This window comes from Chelmon rostratus, chromosome 14, assembly GCF_017976325.1.
Source record: "Chelmon rostratus isolate fCheRos1 chromosome 14, fCheRos1.pri, whole genome shotgun sequence".
Taxonomy (NCBI): domain Eukaryota; kingdom Metazoa; phylum Chordata; class Actinopteri; order Chaetodontiformes; family Chaetodontidae; genus Chelmon; species Chelmon rostratus.
The window spans coordinates 6,911,149-6,931,115 of NC_055671.1; the positions used below are offsets into that span (position 1 = coordinate 6,911,149).

The 19,967-nt window shown below is 41.6% G+C and overlaps 1 protein-coding gene across 1 annotated transcript; it reads right to left on the bottom strand.

Annotated features, from left to right (window-relative positions):
• Positions 1-1,743: 1,743 nt before the first annotated feature.
• On the bottom strand, positions 1,744-19,684 carry LOC121617821 (transmembrane protein 164). The gene is made up of 6 exons (XM_041953056.1): positions 18,851-19,684; positions 10,830-10,879; positions 7,689-7,755; positions 6,280-6,358; positions 4,881-4,981; positions 1,744-3,298 (listed from the first exon to the last, which is right to left on the bottom strand). The coding sequence occupies exons 1-6, from the start codon at positions 19,286-19,288 to the stop codon at positions 3,092-3,094; spliced, it is 942 nt and encodes a 313-aa protein (XP_041808990.1). The 5' UTR covers positions 19,289-19,684; the 3' UTR covers positions 1,744-3,091.
• Between the last annotated feature and the right edge of the window lie 283 nt (positions 19,685-19,967).

The window sequence follows — 19,967 nt, forward strand, 5'->3', positions numbered from 1 at the left end:
TTTCCGTCCAGTTCGCTTTACTTCAGCAGGGATTTATATTGTCTTAGGTGCCATTTGTGCCCCAAAATGTGCCGACCTCATCAGTTCCATTACCTGCTGTCACTAAGTACTCTTCACTTCCTCTAGCAGTGATTATATCTGCGTTGACCAAGACAGAAAGTGAAAAGATGTTTTTCTGTTGCTTTTCCTCTATTCTGAAGCAACAAAGGAAGCCAGTCAAGTTCATTTCATGAAAGGCAGGACAACGGCCCACATTTCCTGCACTGTGCCGCGTGTGTCTGCATCTACAACGAGCACTTGAGAGAAGAGCAGCATATTTTACCATATTTCATATTTTATCACGTCACCACAGCCACTGTGGTGGTATTAGATCGACCTCCTCTCTTGACTGTCTGTAATGATGAAGTGCTACAGGCCTGCGAAAACCCTCTGCAGCTCACTTGAGTCGATACGCTGCACTTAAAGCTTTTCACCCCGTCTGGCCTTTCAGAGAACAGCGAAGCCGAACATACTGTGCAGAAGCTGGACGAGTCAGGCAGCAATCTGGCTTCAGTGTTTTGCGGCCTGCTGAGAGGCAGTTATTTATAGTCTGACATTTCGGAAAATACGCTTATTTGCTTTCTTGCCGAGAGTTACGTGAGGAGATCAATTCCATATTTATCTGTAAAATATGAAGCTGGAGCCAGCGGCTGGTTAGCTTAGCTCAGCATAAAGATTAACAGCTACAAGCCCAATTCCAAAAAAGTTGGGATGCTGTGTAAATAAAAACAGAATGCAATCATTTGTAAACAAATCTCTCTTTACCGACAGTCTCACAAAGTGTTCCTGAGCCCATGTAGTAACATCCTTTAAACAATCATGTGTTCACAAAGTAGTGAACCTCACTCCATCCTTACTTGTGAAGGACTGAGCCTTTCATACCCAATCATGATGCTATCACCTGTTACCAATCAACCTGTTTACCTGTGGAATGATCCAAACAGGTGTTTTTGCTCCTGTCCCAGCTTGTTGCTGCATCAAATTCAGAATAAGCAGATATTTACATGAATCACTAAGTTTCAGGAGGTCAAACATTAAATATGTTGTGGCTGTGCTGTTTTTCATTGAACAGAGCATCCCAACTGTTTTTGGAATCGGGGATGTAGCGTGGCCACAGGTGAAACAATACATCTACCAGCACCTTTAAAGCTAGTTAACATATAATAGTTCTTTGTTTAATCTGCACACAAACAGCAAAGTCAGTGCACCCAGCTAATAGTCCTGCACATAAACCCTGCAGGAAAAAAACACATTGTTTTTCTACACATTGACCAATGAGATATAAACTGTTGATTAGTGAGTTTTAGAGGTGCTGGTAGGCAGATTTTCCTCCCTTTAGTGGGAGCCAGTCTAGCAGTTTGCAGCCTCGATGCTAAACTAAGCTGACTGATGCTCATCTTACAGGCAGCTGCTGGCTCCGGTTCCACAGTGATCAGACACATGAGAGTGGTCTCATTCTTTTTATCTAACGCTCTGAGAAAAAGTGAATATGTGCCGTTCCTAAAATGACAAACCATTCAGTAACTTCTATTTTAAGTGTCACTTACACACAGTAACAATGATCCTGAGCAGTTTAAAGTAAAAAAACATTAAGAGGTTGAAGTATTTCATCTGCACAAAATTCTAAATCTCGAGGTGTTTCCAAAAAATATCGTGAACACTTTCAGTTTTCAAAGAAAAAATGCTAAAAATACACGATGAGAGCTTTGTTCAACTGAAAACACTTTTATTGTCAATACAGCACATACACTCAAATCCATAGAAATACAAAAAGTTGTCTTATCCCTTCTTTACAGTGAAGTACAGTATATGCTACAGTAATACACACATCCCTCACACTTGAAATGATATATACCATGACTGACAAATTCCAATTGTAAATGCTAGTTAATACTTTTTTTCTCGATTGGGTCGTCAATGAATGACCTAAAGTGACTTCATGCAGATCATCTGATGCATTTTTTATACAAAACCCAGACTGTGACTCGTTACAGTTAGAGTGGTGGAGTGAATTCAGGATGCCTTAGAAGACCGACTTCAGGATCGAGCAACAAATTCTATTCAAGTGTCACGATGCATCGTTCCAGCCCAGAAACACGTCGCCAAGATCTGCTCCATCTTGGCAAACGTCACATTCGTGCCAACGACGCACTGAAGTTAATACCTCACCGACTATGGTCCAATATCACAATAAAATAACACAGACAGAAACATAACCTCCATGGCGGAAGTAATAATAACATCCCAGTGTAGCTCCACAAATCCTCACTCGTCACTTTGAATCGCAACACGTAATAAACCTCATGTCCCCTGATTATCACGACTGGAATGATCTGAACGGGCTGCAGACAGAAATGCAAAAGATGCCGCGTACAACAATGTTTTCATAGCCTGTAGATGTGTGTAGTACAGTGGGAACAGACAGACGCCATAAATAAGCTTCTATTTTCAGTCATGACAACGCTACGAGGCGATCGGACATGTCAAACAAAAATCCTCGGACTACAAACAGGCAATAACTTTTACGACAGCTCACGTTCACAATCTTTTTCAAAACGCACTTGAGAGCAATAAAATGGCAGCTTTTTCCACTAACATATGATCTAGCATAACTACCACATAAAGAACTGAAAGTGTAACAACTGCAGATCTGGAGGACTCCTATGTTCTGTCCTCACAGCTTTACAAAAAGGCAGCTCCAGAAATCTCCTCCAAATTCACTTATATAAGTCTGGGGAGTGTTAAAAAAAACAAAACAAAAAAAAAGAACAACAAAAAGATCAATCTGTCCAACTCCACAACGCTAACTACCAGCCTTAAAATGCCTTTTATAAGTTTGTTCATGCAACTATGTATGCAAGCCGACTACAACACTAAAAGAATGACACATTGATTCACTGGCCCTGAAATGCTCACTTGTTTCAGTAAAACAGAGGGTAAGTCTTAAAAGATGCATTAAAATGATGATCTAAAATAAAAAAAGAACTTCCACGATGAGAGCAGGCATTTAGAATGAAAGGCTAGGTCTGTGTCGATGCGCCGTCCAGGACGTTCAGTCAACTTTCTTGCCGCGCAGTCGGAGCGTGTCCAGCAGGCCTCTGCAGACCGGGCCAGTGTGCTGGGAGAGGAGTGTGAGGACCTTCCCGTGAAGGAGGGTCAGCAGGGTCTGGTGGCCCGTCGCCCACACGCGGTACCAAGGCCCGTAAAAGGGGTCGGACACGGCCGGGCACAGCATGTTGTTCAGGTTGACCTCAGTCACCTGGAGGGGGGACAGAGGCGGGCGGCCGAGTCAGCACAAGTCTTAATATGATGCAAACGCTAACCACGTTGAATAAAGCAAGCTTGACTTCAATGTACACACCTTTAGTTCATGTCTGCTTCAAAAGACTCTCACTAAATTTAGAGTTTCTATAGTGACAACACATCATCAGCAGGGTAAAACTAACCTGTCTCACGACTTTCTAAACCCAGCTCACGCTCCCTATTAGTGTGCAAACAATCCAACGCTTGGTGAATTCTGCTTCACAACGATAGGAAGAGCCGTCAGGATCAGGAAGTGATGTGGCTATGAACGCTTGGCTGCCACAAGCCGGTCATCCCTGTGATAACTTTTCTGACACCTGTGCATCACAGTGCACTGCACTTTATCACAGCTCAGTATTTGACTGCATGAAGACTTCTGGCTGCTGAATGACTCACCTTACTTTATTACTGATGTTTGCATTGTGGCTGTCTAAACCTTTGACTTGCAGTATTTAGATTTCCAGTGTTTTTATGGCTGTTTAATATGTGCAGAGAATATGACAAGCATCTTCTGACATTATTCAACCTAATGCAGCAGCACTGCAATAAATACTGACATTGTGAATCTTATAATGTGGCCTCAGATTTTATACCTCAAACTTCAATCAACATCGACACTATGATCACTAAAACCTTATGAAAAAATCAACTAAAAATTCTATATATACTGAATATATACTGCCTCTGGATGTATAATTAATAAAGATTGTATCATTTTAAACATGTGGTATCAAAAAGGTCCCTCAGTATTGATAATTTTGACAAGCTTGCCTCATCATCATCGTGTCTTAAAGGAAAACTTTCGTTTTTTACAACCTGGACCTTATTTGTAGCGTATTTCCAAATTGTCCGAGCTAACCTTAACCCTAACAAAATATTGGAATATGAACGAGTTTCGCCGCAGATTATGCGTTATATAGAGGCTGCGCATGGATGCCCAGAGTACTCGCATTATACGGATATACGCGCCGCTCCTCTGGGGCTAATTTCTTCAAAATGACTCCAAATGCCACCAAAGTTGTCTGGGTGAGTAAATGGTCGTATTTAATGCTACAAATAAAATCCAGGTTGTAAAAAACGAAAGTTATCCTTTAAGTAAAACAATGGGATGATCCTCCTTAACCGATAGCAAAAGAGTTGTCGGTATTATATATGTGAAGCGCTCCATCAATACCTGCCTCATCACTCCTGCCCTCATATTAACAGAATATTTACAGTATATCAGCTCACAGGATATTTTAACATTAGCTGTATCACATGATCAAACTGAGCTTGGATGAACTGTGAATTTATGGTGTGTCTATCCAGAATTAAACTGTATGTGTTCGTCATTGTGCACAGGTCTGTTTTAAAAAATATAATAAGCAAATAGTATTAATTTAGCCACAACTGTATTGCATTGTATTCCTGTTGACCACATGTCTATGTTTGAATGAATGACTTGTCATTCTACCTGGAAATTACACCAGTGACAGGAGTGATGATGTGCACGCATGTTGTGAAATATCAGTAATGTCCAGCAGAGGGCTCTATCTTACCAGGCCAAGGACCTGCAAGAAGAGGAAGTGGTAGAGGAACAGGATACCGTTGGAGAGCAGTGCCCACCACATGTCCCCCAGAGGTTCAGGCTTATACACGCCTGCAGAGAGAAACACTCCTTAAACATCTGAACCAGTTTGTGGGTTAACAAGATAGAGCAAGCACATAGAATTTGCAAGCATTTGAAATGCTCTGTCTATACACCTCCCCACTTCATAACACATCAGCTGAGCCAACAGATGGAACATAGTACAACCAGTAACAGGATGTGGTGTCAAACTGGCTTTTCCTGTTTCCTCACTGCTGCCACTTGGAGGAGGCATTAATGTGCACCCATTAAATTGGTTTATTGAGAGCTTGATTTCCTGTGTGTGGCTCCAGCATTACGTTACTAATGAACAATGAGGCACCGCAGGCAGAGGTTTGGTGACTGTACTAACACTGAGATAATATATATCTCACATTAAAATGACCTCTAGCAATTAAATACAGCTTTTCAGAGAGCTCCAAACCTTGTGGATGGAAGCAGTTATTGGGATGTTAACCTGCCCTTGTGTTTGCAGTATGTCTTGTTTATAGCTTAAGCTTTTTTTTTTTTTTACAGCTTTAATCATTAAGGAAAAGAAGAAGAAGAATGAGGCAAGGTTTATTTTTTTGCACCAATTTCCTGCTTCATATTGACACTTTTCCACACAGCTACTCCTGAGAGCTGCCCAGTACAACTTCTGTCTTCTGACATTTGCCACTTCGTGACTCTAAGGGCAACTTGATAGCAGTTTCAGGAGGAAATACTGTCAGCGCATCGCCAGGCTGCAGAATGCATGCAGACATGCCCTCCTATTGTTACACGGCCCAACAGGCTGAATCTCGGACTAAAAGGTGAAATGCTGCAGGGTTTGATGTGCTGTTGGTTACAGCTAAAGGTTAAGTAAGCTGCATTTATAACTTGAGAAGTCAAGATCTTTGCGCTGCCTCCTGTAGTTATACCCACAGGGGGAGTGTGAGCCCTCCCTGACATACAAAGTAATCTTATGAACTTTGGAAGACCTTTGGAAGATACACTGAATACTGGCTATACTGGCTCTCTTCCCACTTTGAGAATGTTCATTTCTGTTCTTCAGCAGCATGTAAGTCTCTATAGCAGATGTGGGAAACAACGAAAGCATTATACAACGAGCAGCAACAGATGTTTGTTTAGAATAAACAGATGAGAGAAGAGCTGACGTAAGCAGTAAGAGCCACCACGGCTGAACAGACAACGAAAAAGCAGAAACAGCAATTCAAATATTGTCAACAAAAAGGGATAAAATACGTCATGTTATCATAACCTGGCGTGGTTGGCATGTGAAAGGGAGGTGTCATTGTGAATGGAGAGAACATGGATAGATAAGCACCTACCTCCTTTCCTGAAAAGGTAAAGAGGCACCAGGTACAGCATGGAGTGTTGGATGTAGTAGATCTCCTTCTCAAATGGTAGCTGTGGAGAGAAGAAACTATTTCAGTTTTTTCAGCACGGGTTAATGATGTGCTTAGAGCCTGTTCTGCAGGCTCAAACAGAAATGTCATTATTTTAGACCCCTGCAGTGTTGTCTGGATGTTTTATAGTGCCAAAGCTGTCATAAGATCAGCCCCTTTGAGAAGAGAATGATCGGAATGGGCACAATATGGATAACAAAACAAAAATACAAGGCAATGGACTACTTTAGTAACTCCTCTGCCTTTTTAAAGAGAAATAAACACCACTGAATGGAGGCAGTTATTATTAATCGTACAATTTATAAATTGTTTAGAATTGCTGTCCAGGTCAGGTCACAAATCAGTGTTTTTCTCTTTGAAGGTATACCATTACTTCTTCATACATATAAGTATAATGTAATGTTTCTACAAGACGATTTAGGAGGGTATGACGTAAACTGTCTCTTCAGTTGAGTCCATCTAGTGGCGAGGTTGCAGGTTGCACCAAATGAGAGGCCCTCTCCTCACTGTTTCCTTTCCAAGTCGATAGGAGAACCTAGAAACATGGCGGTGCAACATGGCGGACCCCAAGGAAGAGAACCCGCTACCTCTGTCAAAAGATCCCTCTAAATCTTACACTTAACTGACAAAAAATCAACTGTGTGTTCATTCCTTACAGGTGTTGGGTATATGTGCTGTGAAGGGTTTGTTGACATGGCATATGTGCCATATATGCTGCTTGGAAAAATGCCCCACCACTGCAGACCTCAACAGTTCTGTGAAGACATATTTCCCTTGTTCGAGAAAACAAGTTGTTAATCTGATAGGGAGTTATGGTAGATCCTTCACTATGGTTAGACTTGCTCTGCAATAGGAGTGTTTGATCCTCACAGCGATCATGTTCAAACTGTCAAAATTTGATTTTACTAAGCAAGTCGAATTTAAAGTTAGTACATTATCTGCTGGTCCTCCTCTGCAGCTGTTAGCTGAAGCCTTTCAAGCAGGCAGCGTTGCTGGATCTGAACTGACTCTCTCAGATTTCCTTCACTAAAACAGCAGATTTCCATCATCAATCAAGCTCCTTCTTTCTGCCACTTGGGTCTGACATTTTGTCTTGTGCATGTTGGAGTTTAATTCTTCAGATTCAAGCTCTAGGAGAGGGACTACACTTATTTAAGCATCACATTTATATGTCAGCTGAGCTGTCATAAAAAGTGAAATATATGGATTATGAACAAGACACCTATCAGTGTTAGCCTCAGAGACAGAACGAGAGCTTGCAAGATGACAGCAGAAGCCTTTCTGCATGAGATCAAGGCTTTGATGAAGAATTCCCAGTACAGGTTACTTACCAGTCTAGTGTTGACTACAGGGAACATTAAAGCCAGTAATGCACCGTTCAACATGTGCACCTGCAGCCTGAAAACACACAGGAAGAAAAACACAAGCCGATAATGACACTGACATTGAAACTTCAAACGATTTCATAAACTCCACACCTGCGTGAGACTGCCAGGAAAACTTTAACAATCATTTCGTCATTGAACGCATCATTGCATTGACATATTAGTTTGAATCGATTAGTGCTGACCTAAGCACAGAGGAACAGGTGGAGGCAAGGTAGATTATGTTCTATATTGCTGAAAACCAATCAGAGTGCTCCCTGACGCTGTTAGCAGCAGCTGTCTCTCATTCGTTGGCAGGGTCAGGACCAAGTGGGATGTTGATTGTGAGAAGTCAGGTCGCAGATGGTTTGGGCAATTAGAACCTTTCACTCGGTGTGTATGCTGCAGAGACCTGATATTCCTATGATCCATTAAGGAATCACACACAGCTGCGGTCATGATTCTGACAAATCAGTAACTCTAGCTACTCATTCATAATTAGTGTACATTTAGATATAATCCAGTGTTTGGTTAGCGCTCATTCTTCAGCTGCTTCCATCTCACTCACCATGCAGTACACACACAGCCTGTCTGCTCCTGCAGACAGAGGGAGTGTGATGCTTGTTCAGTCGACTTTTGCACATCCAGCATGAGGAGAAATGTTTCTTTTAACCAACAATTATTCTAAGAGCCACCGTACAGAAAAGCCCAGGAGCTTATGTGTCACAGCGTGGACCTACATCTTTATCCTCTGACTGCTCACTTTGTCAAATGAGCCAAAATAACTGTTGTGACAGCCAAGGTCACTGGGAAAACAGCAGTGCTGTAGGAACGTCAGCTCATATGAGTCCAGCTGTCACTCCGGGGGCCTCCGGACCTTTTTGAAAAAACAGTCGGCTTCATTCAAATTCAAATTCACCACATCTATTGATCACTAGCAACCTTTGCCCAGTATTTCCCCCGCTTTGACTAAATATGTATAAAAATTGCGTATTTATAAAGAAGCTTTGGTATGTGGTAGTGCCACTCTCTGTCAATCAATACTGTTGATATGGGGGGAAATAGGTGTTTGCCTTCATATGTTACTATTACCTTTCCATATCTGTAAATGTATCCACATTTCCATTTAGGGTCATCAATATTCATTTCAAGTTTGGAGTTTTGGAGTTCAGAGCCAGTTCTGAGCTTCCAGCAAGATGAGTTTCTGAACTTGAATGTTTAAATCTTAGACTACATGAAGTTTCCAGTGTTACCCTCCGATCACAAGATAATGGCACCGTATATGTTTGCTCCTCACGCAATGCTTTGTCTGCCTGCTAGAAAGAAAAACTGAAACCAAGCAGAAGGGAGGCTATGTGTCTTAAGACAAAGGTGGTCTCCCGCTCTTGAATACAGATGCTGGTACCGAGCGTCAGTTTCCACGGTACAGTCATGCTGATCTAAAAGCTGGAGCTGCATTTATGCATGAGGTGGGGGCAGAGATTATGAACTCAAGTGGCAAAGCAAAACATCATTTCATCTCCTCTGAAAAATCATTACAGTCTGTCACATTTTCATTTTCACTGAGCTTTCGCAAAAAAAAAAAAAAGTTGTGAAAAGGCAGCAGCAGCAAATGTATCCCCATCAAAATCATCAATGGAAAAATGTGTTCTTAAAGTTATAATGCTCAAGATTCTCATGAAGTCAAAGCCCATTTTATACTGTTTATGGTAACATTTCTTGTCCAACAGCTATTTAATGCATTTACACTATGTGATTGCTTCTCTGTGTTATAGTTTTTATTGTTAATGGTGAGTTCTGCCATTCCTCTACAGGATTCAAGTCGTCCTCATACTGCATGTATGAGGGATGTACCAGCATGTTTGCTGTTCACTCTCACTGCTAATGCAGAGCAAGCTATTTCTACCACTGCTGCTTCATATTCAGTGTTGGAACACTGTCAGTTTTTTGACGGTGGATCCGTCAGGGTCAGGGAACAAGGAGGAGCAGTCACTACCTGGAGGACTGGGTGTGACCAACTCCTTTTACTGTGCACTGACTGTGTGGAAAACATGGCTGCTCATAGCATGACAGAATAAGGCCGATTACTGACTGACTCCTTTGTTGAAACATGAGTGTGTGTGGTTGCACAGATTTTCTGGAGTGTTTGCTACTGACGGATATCTCCAAATCAGCCAGGACTAAAAAAATCCTACAAGAATTACTCCTTAGAGCATTCTTTATTTCAATCAGTGGGTATGTTTCTTTTAATGCTATCATCTTAGGTATTGCTGGTATTTATGGTACAAATACTGTGCAGTTCCACTTGAATTTTCATCTAAAATGCCATGTTTACACAAACTACAACTGTCACTCTCCTGAACCAGGACAGGGAAACACCCATGAAATGTCCGGTAAGCTGATACAGTGTTACATAAACTATTGTTCTATGTGAAAGAACATCTTGGCCTGATGGATAAATATCACTTTTCTGAACCGACTTAAGTATCTTATTTTCCAGAGATGAGAAACTTGCTGGAAAGCCTTTCACAAAGCCTCACAGTTTTATTTTCAGTTGGCTGCTCGACGTTCGTTTCAGGTGCGACACAGCTCCAGCGCCTTGATACAGCTGCCACCAGTCACTGCAGCTGTTTGTTGAGCGACTCCCATGGGCTAAGGCAGCAGAAAGTGACCTTGCTTGTATTTATTTCTGAGTAAATCCAACTTCGTGTTCCCACTGGCAAAAACACAGTTGTTCCTCCTAAATAATTAACCGCCAGAGCGGTTGTTAAGGAAAGAAAACTATAAATCCCAACAAATTCACTACAATAAAACATGGTGAAAACCCAATTTACTCTGAAGACGCCAACAAGTAATAACAATTAACATGGCAATAGCTTTTATATGAAAAAAAAATCCATGTTTCATTTGAGTCTGTTTACCCAGTCATTTTATATTACATTCACGGCAGGCTGGATGACTCAATAATGCAAGAAACTGTGAGTCGTAGCACAGAGCACGTTAGCTCAACTAGAGATTAATGTTGCCAAAATATATTGTTCATTTTCACAGAATTTAACAAGCATAAAACACCAGAGAGAGACATGAGCCAGGGGTAAATACACTCACCTAAATACAACCATTGCTGTTTTGCATGGCGGGCAGGCCAGCAGGAAGATCTGTTGGGAAAGACATGGAGAGATGAGAAATGGCATTAAACTCACAGCTTGAACACTTCAAGAGCTTCCAGCGCTCAGTGCTGAAAGTAAAGAAAATGAACAAATTGCTTTAACAAGTTTTATTAATATAATAAGGGCAGGAGCCTTGAACAGAGCATCCCACAGGCGACTCTCAAGTGCTTCTTGCTTCAAATAAGAAAACAAACTGCAGAGCTAAGACGGGACCCGGGAGGATGGTCAAACAATTAGGGTAAAATTTGAAAGCATTAAAACGGCTGCCAGGCATTGGCAGTAATGTATTTCATCGCCTGATTTCAAGCAGGACTGTCGATTGAAACAATCTACAAGTCACTGCTCATGCAACAGGGAGAAGGAAAAGAATCAGTTTCTGCGGTTTGCTGCCTGACAGCTCAGTGGTGATGACGTTCACGCTCTTTCATCAGGAACTATATGACAATGACTGCGTTAAAATACAAACCCTGGACTCACGAGCGGAGTTTAAATCACAGCAAAATCACAAGTGATTGTGTTTAACATGTATTTCACACATGTGGGAACACACGAGAAGCCAGTTTGAAACTGGTTTCTAATCCCTTCATTTCCTCTGTCAACAGCGTTCATGTCAACATCGGCTTTGTTACTGAGGAGAATATAGGTTACAACGTGGAGCCCAGTTATACGTGTCATCTTTGCTCAGTGACTGTGCTTTTGGGGCCTGGAGGATACTAAGAGCGTGGATTGGTTAAAAAAAAAAAAACATCTCACACAAGAAAGAGTTAGTTTGCCCGGAAGGCAAAGTTTAGAAACAGCATTACAAGAAAGCAATTTACTTGAGATCTGCTGTACAAATACCCAGTGGCCAGAGGAGATGTCTCCAGGATTGATCTGCTGTACACCTATCAACGCATTTGAAGCTGCACTGTGAGCAGAACTGAAGTTCATTTCAACAAGTACTTTCTGTACCATCTGTAAGAAAGAAAAGCTTTCAGCACGAGGCAGATTATTAAATGTAGAATCCTGAACTTTTAAATAAATGTAGGAACTTCTCAGAAAATCCAACATTTGTTTCCTCTTTTCAAGGCTTTTTCATTCTCCCGTGTGAAAATTATTAATCAGAGTAATACAACAATATATGAAAATAGCTTTTTATAAATAAAATGTGTGTGTGTGTGTGTGTGTGTGTGATCACGTTGCCTGCAGTAAAACTTGGTCTCTCGTGGTGTCTCAACCTGACTCCATGACAAAGGACACATTTCATAATGTCACTTTTCTCGACGGTGGTGTCACCGCCCTCTCACCTCTCAGCCAATCACATATCCTCTGCCACAAGCCAGCAAGCTCAACAACTGTTTCCAAATTTAGCCACTTAGCACCTATTAGCTACAGCAACAACAATGCCAAAATCATTCTGAATCACTTCAGTCTCAGTTTGATGCTGAGTAACAAACACAGCGAGGCAGACAGCAAGTTCACTCTGTAGAGCTAAATAAATAAAAGGAGATGGTCGCTTCTGGGTCTGTTTTTCATTTACAGCAGGCTTTGACATTGCTGGTTATTATTTATTAATTATTCATGTGATTACTTATCTCATAATTATGCATTTATTCATTTAACACTGACCACATTGGAGCTCCATAGTCCTACAGCATGGACAAGCCTACAAAATAAATTAATAGTAAATATTCGGCAGATATTTTCAACATAAATATATTTTGCCAATGTGTAAATATATTCTGCTCATGGAAAGAGTTGCATATGAATATAATTCTTCGAGGTGGGTACATGCATGTTTATGACAGCAATGCAGCAGCGATATCATCTCTATATATTCACTGGGCACAAAAAACGAGACTCACAAATGGATATCATGCAAATTACTGAGCAAGTTCTGCCAGTAAGGCCTTGTCTGACTGGTGGTGCTTATTGGTTCACAATGAAACTGACTACTGTCACAAAATGTCTGGGAAAGCCAATTGAGTTGATCTGATTGAAAAGGCCACTTCGGTCTAGAACTCGGATTAATTCCTGTCTGGGATTCTGGCCCGTGGTAGCATGATCATATTCACAGGTGAGAATCACTACTTCAAGGTGGGGCAGAGCACTCTGGAGAAAGATGGTTGGAAAGGCCATCTCAGCTTCTTCACAATGCAATTACACATCAGCATGCCAGATTTATCATCCCTCCACTTCCCTTTGTCCTGTGCGTGAGCACAATCACCACCTGTTGCTGATTGGCTGGAACAGTGTTGTGCGACATGGGCCAAGACACTGTGTTCATTTCCCATTTACAGAGCCAGGGTGTGTGTACAAAAACCACATATTCTTGCAGCACGGTCTCTCTCTCTCTCAGCAACTAACAGTCTTTCTCCAAAATGACTCACCCCACCTTTAACTATAATTCAGTGTTGTATATACAGGAAGAGGAGAGACTGAGCTTCCCCTGATAACACATTTATCTGATCTACTGTGTTATTCCAAACTCTTTGTATATTGAATATACAGAATTGCAAGGTTTTGAGATTCTAACAACATCTTGTCAGAATGAATGCATCTGGTGCATTTGTTTTTATAGTTGGTTTCTTCCTTTACCAGCCAAACTGGGCGATGTTGTTATTTCTGAAGACCTCACAGTACGTGTTGGTAGACAATTCCTGCCTTGTGCTTTGACTGTCATCATTGTCAAATCTGTCAAAACTTGCAAAGACTGCTAAATTTTGAACAAATCGGACCTTCAAGTTAATCAGCAACAAAAACTGGATTTAAAGGTACGGCAAACTTTTAATTGTGTTCACGGCCTTGCCTCTAACTCTGCTAGAAACTGCATCAATAAATGGTAATTGCTCCAATGCTGTTTCTTTAGTTGCATTTGATCACCTCTCTTTTCTGGTTCAGGCACTTTAAAACAGTCTGGCAATGTTTCGTCAAACGGGTCAAGTAAGGAAAACCGCTCTCACCTGAGCGCACCTTTAATGTGTGGTTAACAGTCTTTCATTAGTGCTGACAAAAGGTGACTTCCTGACTTCTGTGAGGTGTTCAGTGTAGGACAATTACAGGTGAAACATTTGACATTTGGAAACCTCAGATGACCTTATTCCAAGTGACAAAGACAAAGAACATTTGTGTGCAACACAACTTTTGGCTGAACTGGAGACAAAAGAAGAAGAGCTGGAAAGACATTCAGTGTGGTGCATCTGAAGGTCAGCAACAGACGAGCACTTCACATTTAATATGAGAGCTTGTTTTGTTATTCTTAGAGATGTTGAATCGATTCAACGCGTGTGAGGCATAGGCCAGTCTATTCCTCAGGTGTACTGATACTCTGTCAGTGTTCAGCAAAAACTTCTCATTTGGTTTATCGTTGGCTTGAACAAGTGCACGGCTTCGGGAGTCACTGACGGTCAGCTGAATTTGTCATCACGGTACACAAGATTGTGCAGCTCCGACAAACAGTCCAGCCCAGACTGTATCCACACAGTTATGAGAGCCAAACCAGCCTTGACACTGTTGTTGCAGCATAAAAGACATGATTACCTCTAAGCCTCGTTTCCCTCTATTAATTTTACAACTGGAGTCTGTGTCTGGAGACACAGCAAGATTAGGCATAATACCATCACCTTTCCTGTTTCCTGATGCTGATCTACCTGCAGATGAGTTGGAAAAGACACAAAAATACCTCCATTTCATAATCTTATGGGTGACGGAAGTTGGTTGCAAAATGAGCAGTCATTCAAAGAGCCAGTAATCTAAATGAAATAACAGATGGTGGAATCTCACACCTCTTAACCTATTCAGCCTCCAGGAAAACAGTGGAACGATCAATAAAAGAAACTTAAAATACAAACTTCAAGGTGACTTGGTTTGATATGGTGGGTAATGTTGGCTATTGTTTGCTAAGCTTCAACTCCCTTTAAAATATGTGCTTGTATGGTGCAAATACTATTAAAACTCAGTTTTAACAAAGCCATTCTGCATTATTTCAACATAAAAGACCTTTCAAGCTGTGAAGGAAAACAGCTGGAGAAAAGATATATAGATTGACAAGAACCCATTAGTGATAAGCCGTGCTTCCTTTTTACAAGTGTGGTCATTAAGTAATAGAGGATAGTGCCTTGAACGCAAACTGAATGACGGAGCGAACAATCTGGTGCGCTGGGTGTTATAGCTACAGCTGATAAATGTGGCTATATTTAAAGATAATGCTGATAGCGTAGTTTATCATATTGATAGTGAATGTTTGCAGCACACTTGTTAACAGCACAGCCTGTGCAGCCAAGACAGAGCACAAGCCTTTATGTTCATTGCTGTAGCCATTGTGTAATCCATTCAAAGTGGAAATGCTGGAGGCCTGTTTTAAAGAGGAATGACTTATTGTTTCCTGGAGCAATGTTTATTATCAGCCTACCTGTATCTACCATTGTTTTAAAATGACCTTTACAAGGGAAGAAAGTTCACTTGATAAGGCGGTTGTGTGTCTTGACAGGAGTCTTCCTATCACCATGCGAGAAAAGGAAACTCCCAGCTCCCTGGAGGATTCTGCAGGAGCTAATGAGTCATCTGAACACCACATGAGGAATTCACCTTCTTTAACCTATTCTGTCATCCTGGAACATCCACAACACTGGACAGCATTTTTACAGTAATGCCATATTCAATCATTCACAATAGCGGAGCTAATCATGATTACAGCGTTAATTTTGCCAATGAAAATTTTGATGAGAAGCATTAGTTAGCAGTTCCTCTCCTTTCTTAATTCCGTATATTTAATAACTAAATTGAAACGACAATGTAAATGAAAAAAATACTGACAAGAAGAAGTACGGCAAAATGTTCATAATGCCCTGACAAGACAAAATAGTGATATAGCTGTATTCGGCTCTGTTTTCCTTTTTAACAATCATCAATCATTTATCTGCAAGTGCAAGTACGAACGCTAACTGCCACCGTGCATCTTTCTAATTGGATGATTTCTTTTTCCTGCTCGGTGCATGTCATGGGTGTATTATGGGTGGAAAAAGCACAACCGCTTTGAAAAGACACCTGAAGATACACCATCCCGCAGTATCTGCCAAGGTATCAATAATGCATGTTGATTGATTCGATAACATGTATTTATATTAATTCCCTTTCAGGACTCTAGTTCAAAGCTCAAAGCTCCTTGTGGTTTAAGGGCGTGTTGGTGATGAACTTGCCTTGCTCCATTAACAAATTGTTAAATTTAATGGAGCCGAGTTTATGGTAAACATCTACTCCTTCTAAAAGATCACTTATGATTTGTCACGACCCATAAAGAGACCTTTACTCATTTGGCGAACATTTAGCTCCATGTAAAGTGAATAAATGTGATGTTTGCCGCATAATGCTCATCTGCCTTAGCAATCCAATTTACACATTTTTAGAACTATTGATTATTAAATCCAAATTCTACTGAGTGAAACATGACAAAATTCATCAGAAGACCTCAGTAATATAACATATACAACATAATATAATAATATATAACATATTGAAAAGAAAACTTGTCCATCACATCGACACTGCATGGCATGCTATTTGATTCGTTTGTCTACAGAGCTCCAGCCTCACCCTCCGGACTCAAAAGAAAAATGATGACAGTAAACTGATCAGTCAGTGATTTGGACGTCTGTCACTGTGGCGATGGGACTGCTTAGGTTCCATGTGGAGGAAAATGTAACAGACATGTGCACTACCAGATGTGGAGCATCAACTCATCAGTCATTAGACACTGAGCTCTTCACCCCCAGTGGGACTCTCTCACCTTGTACTGACTGCTGCTCACTCGCCTGGCGTTTTTGATATGTGTGTGAACACAGCCACTCCATACCAGACTGAGCTGGGATGGCAGTTTAGCTTAAAAGGTGTAAAATTTCTTCCCATTGACCATTCGTGTTTTTGAAGTAAACAACAATGTTTCCCAAAATTGTGTGGATGCAGTCAATGGCAATTACAGTCAGTGGAGTAAGCACCAATATCCCATGCAAGTATGCAGTAATAATCTTGCCGCTGTTCTTCAATCCACCTAAGAAATATGCAGAATTTAGCAAACAGGCTGCTGTATAATGACTCTGCTGGCCAAGTAACTATGCTGCAGCATAGCAACACAGCCAAGTGGTTACATTCTCTTTAATAACCCTCAGGTGAAGGGGATAGTTGTGCTGATTACTCAAGGACCGTGGTACCGTCAGCTACAGCAACACTCGACTCTGCTCATCTCAACAAAGAACTTTAAAGGAGGCAACATTTTTCAGCCTATAAAATCTGGACCTCACACTCTCATTTCCACATGCAGCTTCTTATGCATAGTTACCGGGCAAATAAGTTAAAAGGATAGAAGAAAAGGGGCCAGTTGAGGATATGTGTGGTCTTTATGAGATGAGATGATCTAGAAAGTGATTAAAAAGGTACCATCCCCATACACTGTAAACCCATCAACTCAAACGACCTGGTAGTTGGACTTTGATCATACCTTGAGTCAATTTAAATGCGCTTATATAGTCAAACATCCTTAGAGCTATCAGCACTACAACGCTGTCAAATATTTGACAAATATTAAATGTCCCTCCAGCCCTCCTGGTGAGAAACTCTCTGCAGGACAACAGAGCAAACAGCGCACCATCGAGCCCACAGGCATCACCTTCAACAAAGTTAGAAGGCATAGCAAACTTCCTGTTCCACCTGTTTTTCTCATATCATGCAATCAAGCCTCTGATTCCCTGCAGCAAATAATCACCTGGAGGCAATCCCAGAGGAGCCATCCCGGTGACAGAAACAACTCCTTCCTGTTATTCTCTTTCAACAGTAAAACACAGATGCTGCGACAAACTTGTAACTTCCACCTCTTTTTTAAAACCGGATTGTTTATATTCTTTAATTTCCTCTTCTGACCACGCTCAAGTGTCAACAGGCATGATGAATACCTGCTGTGGATTATCTTTACCTTGGTCACCATACCTCAAGGACATTTTGCTACCATCAGTCAACTCCTCATCACAGCAAGTCATTCATCAAAGTCCACCAGCTGTCACACTAATGCTGTGTAACCTGAAATAATCACACTACATCAGCATTACTTGTTCTCCATAGTCCATGTGTACTACAAAATAAATTAAAACACAGTTGGCAGTGACCCATTACCATGACCCGTGGTGTGCAATCATGTACCATGAAGGTCAGCCAACCAGGAAGCGTGAAAGAAAGGCACTGTGTTCGCACGGCAGATAGACAGAGAGAGAGAGAGATAACCTCCGCTTCAAGCTTAATGAAATACAACACAACACACACATCACCCACTTTAAGTCCCATGTTACAGCGATCAAACTGTAAATGTGCAGTTATAAATTCAGCTCAGGAGCTTTAAAGCGGCTCATAACATTGCCTCTTCCAGTCATAAACAACCATTGTGTTCAAATCAAATGACGCCCAGCTGCATACCTGGAGGGCTGAACTTGAAACAACACTGTTGTCTCACTTCATGGAAGCACTTTCTGACCGGCCCACACCCCCAACACAGATTAGTCCCATCAAGTCTTCAAAACTAGACCCCAAACCTTTGTTTAATGTGCTTTTGCTTTTTTTGCTGTCATGTTTTTTTGTACCTCTAAATGAGCTGATATGATATGCTATAATGATATATAAATGACACCCATACATCTCATATATCACAGTGGTGTAATACACAAGTTTTAATTGGCCCTCTTCACTGTCTGAGTGGACCAGGAGGGGAAAAAAGACATAAATCCAGACTGAATAATAAATGACACTGTAGTCGGTGAGGCCAATACATAGTTGAGGATGACAGTCGTGCAAAACAAAACATGAAACCTTAAGATGAAAGGGAGGTATGTGTTCACATACATTTGCTGGGTGTTGCTTTCACATTAGCAGCTCGTCCTGGGTGCGTGGACAATTACACGTAGCCTTAACAATCACACATCAGCGCCGGGTCATCCTTACCTGAATCATGGTCATGACATGGCAGGGATTCAGCAGATAGATCACAGTCTTGGTCGCGAATTTGAACCCGACCTCCACTCCAAAAGTCATACAAAGGGCAACCAGCAACAGGTTCTTGCCCAGACTGTCTTCCTTTGCCCTTGTGCAGTCTTTCCCCACCACTTTGAGCTCTTTGGAAATGTTAATTTTCTTCATCGCCACGCCAATCTCCACGAGGGAGATGAGGACGATGACCAGACTTTCACTGATGCGCTGCTGGGGCGCGATGAAGGCGGCACACTCGGGGCCCCCATTGCCCTCAAACTTTGGGTCGACCCCGCCGTAAATCCAGTCCAACAGGCTGTATATGTTATATCTGGACATATTCCTCTTCTCGGGCTGGAAAAGATACGAACAAGATGGAATAAAAGACGTCACACTGACTTCTTGGCGAAACATGAACTGCAAGATTTCCCTTTCGTCGTTGGTGTCGTGGTTGAGAGGTAGACATGTATCCACCGCTTTGGTGTGTTTCAGCTAGCTTAATCGCCAAACTACCTCATCCACGGACGGATGAGGAACTTCAGCTAGCAGCAGGAGGGAGCTGTAGTCAAGACTACCCGTAGCAGCCGCTGGTAGTAGTGGGTAGTGGCAAGCGCCTCTCTTCTTCCACGTCCCTCACACAGTTAACTAAGCTAGCTAACGTGAACAGTCATATTGGCTTCGGCATCATATGAAGCAAGCACTTGTGCTGGCTACGTATTCTAAGTCATACCAAGCTGGAAAGCAGTTTGCTGGACGTTGGGTTAGCTTGTGTTAGCTAGTGCAGACACCGGATAGGTAGCTAGCTTAGCTATCAGGTCTACATCAGTGCGCTGAAGCGGCGTGTCTAAGAAGGCTTTTAACCCCGAGTTTAGCCTCTCAGGCTGAGCACAGATCTCATTGGTACGCAGCAAAGGCGGTGCATTCAGGGGCACTGACAATGAAAAATGATCGCTTTTGTCAAGAACTGAAGAAATAATGACAAAAAGTAAGTAAAGGAGTCTAGTTTTACGGATTGCTGATTTGCTTAGCTCATGTAGGCTGCTACAATAATGTGCACACATTAAAATGGAAATACTGATGTTAACTGTGCAAC

Bases quoted from the DNA above. Each gene is read 5' to 3' on its own strand.
- LOC121617821 (XM_041953056.1), bottom strand. From the start codon at position 19,288: ATGTTTCGCCAAGAAGTCAGTGTGACGTCTTTTATTCCATCTTGTTCG. The intron at 6,359-7,688 runs GTAAGTAACCTG...TTCTCTCCACAG, and splicing joins CTGTAGTCAACACTAGACTG to CTACCATTTGAGAAGGAGAT. The intron at 3,299-4,880 runs GTAAGATAGAGC...TCCCCCCTCCAG, and splicing joins TCTTGCAGGTCCTTGGCCTG to GTGACTGAGGTCAACCTGAA.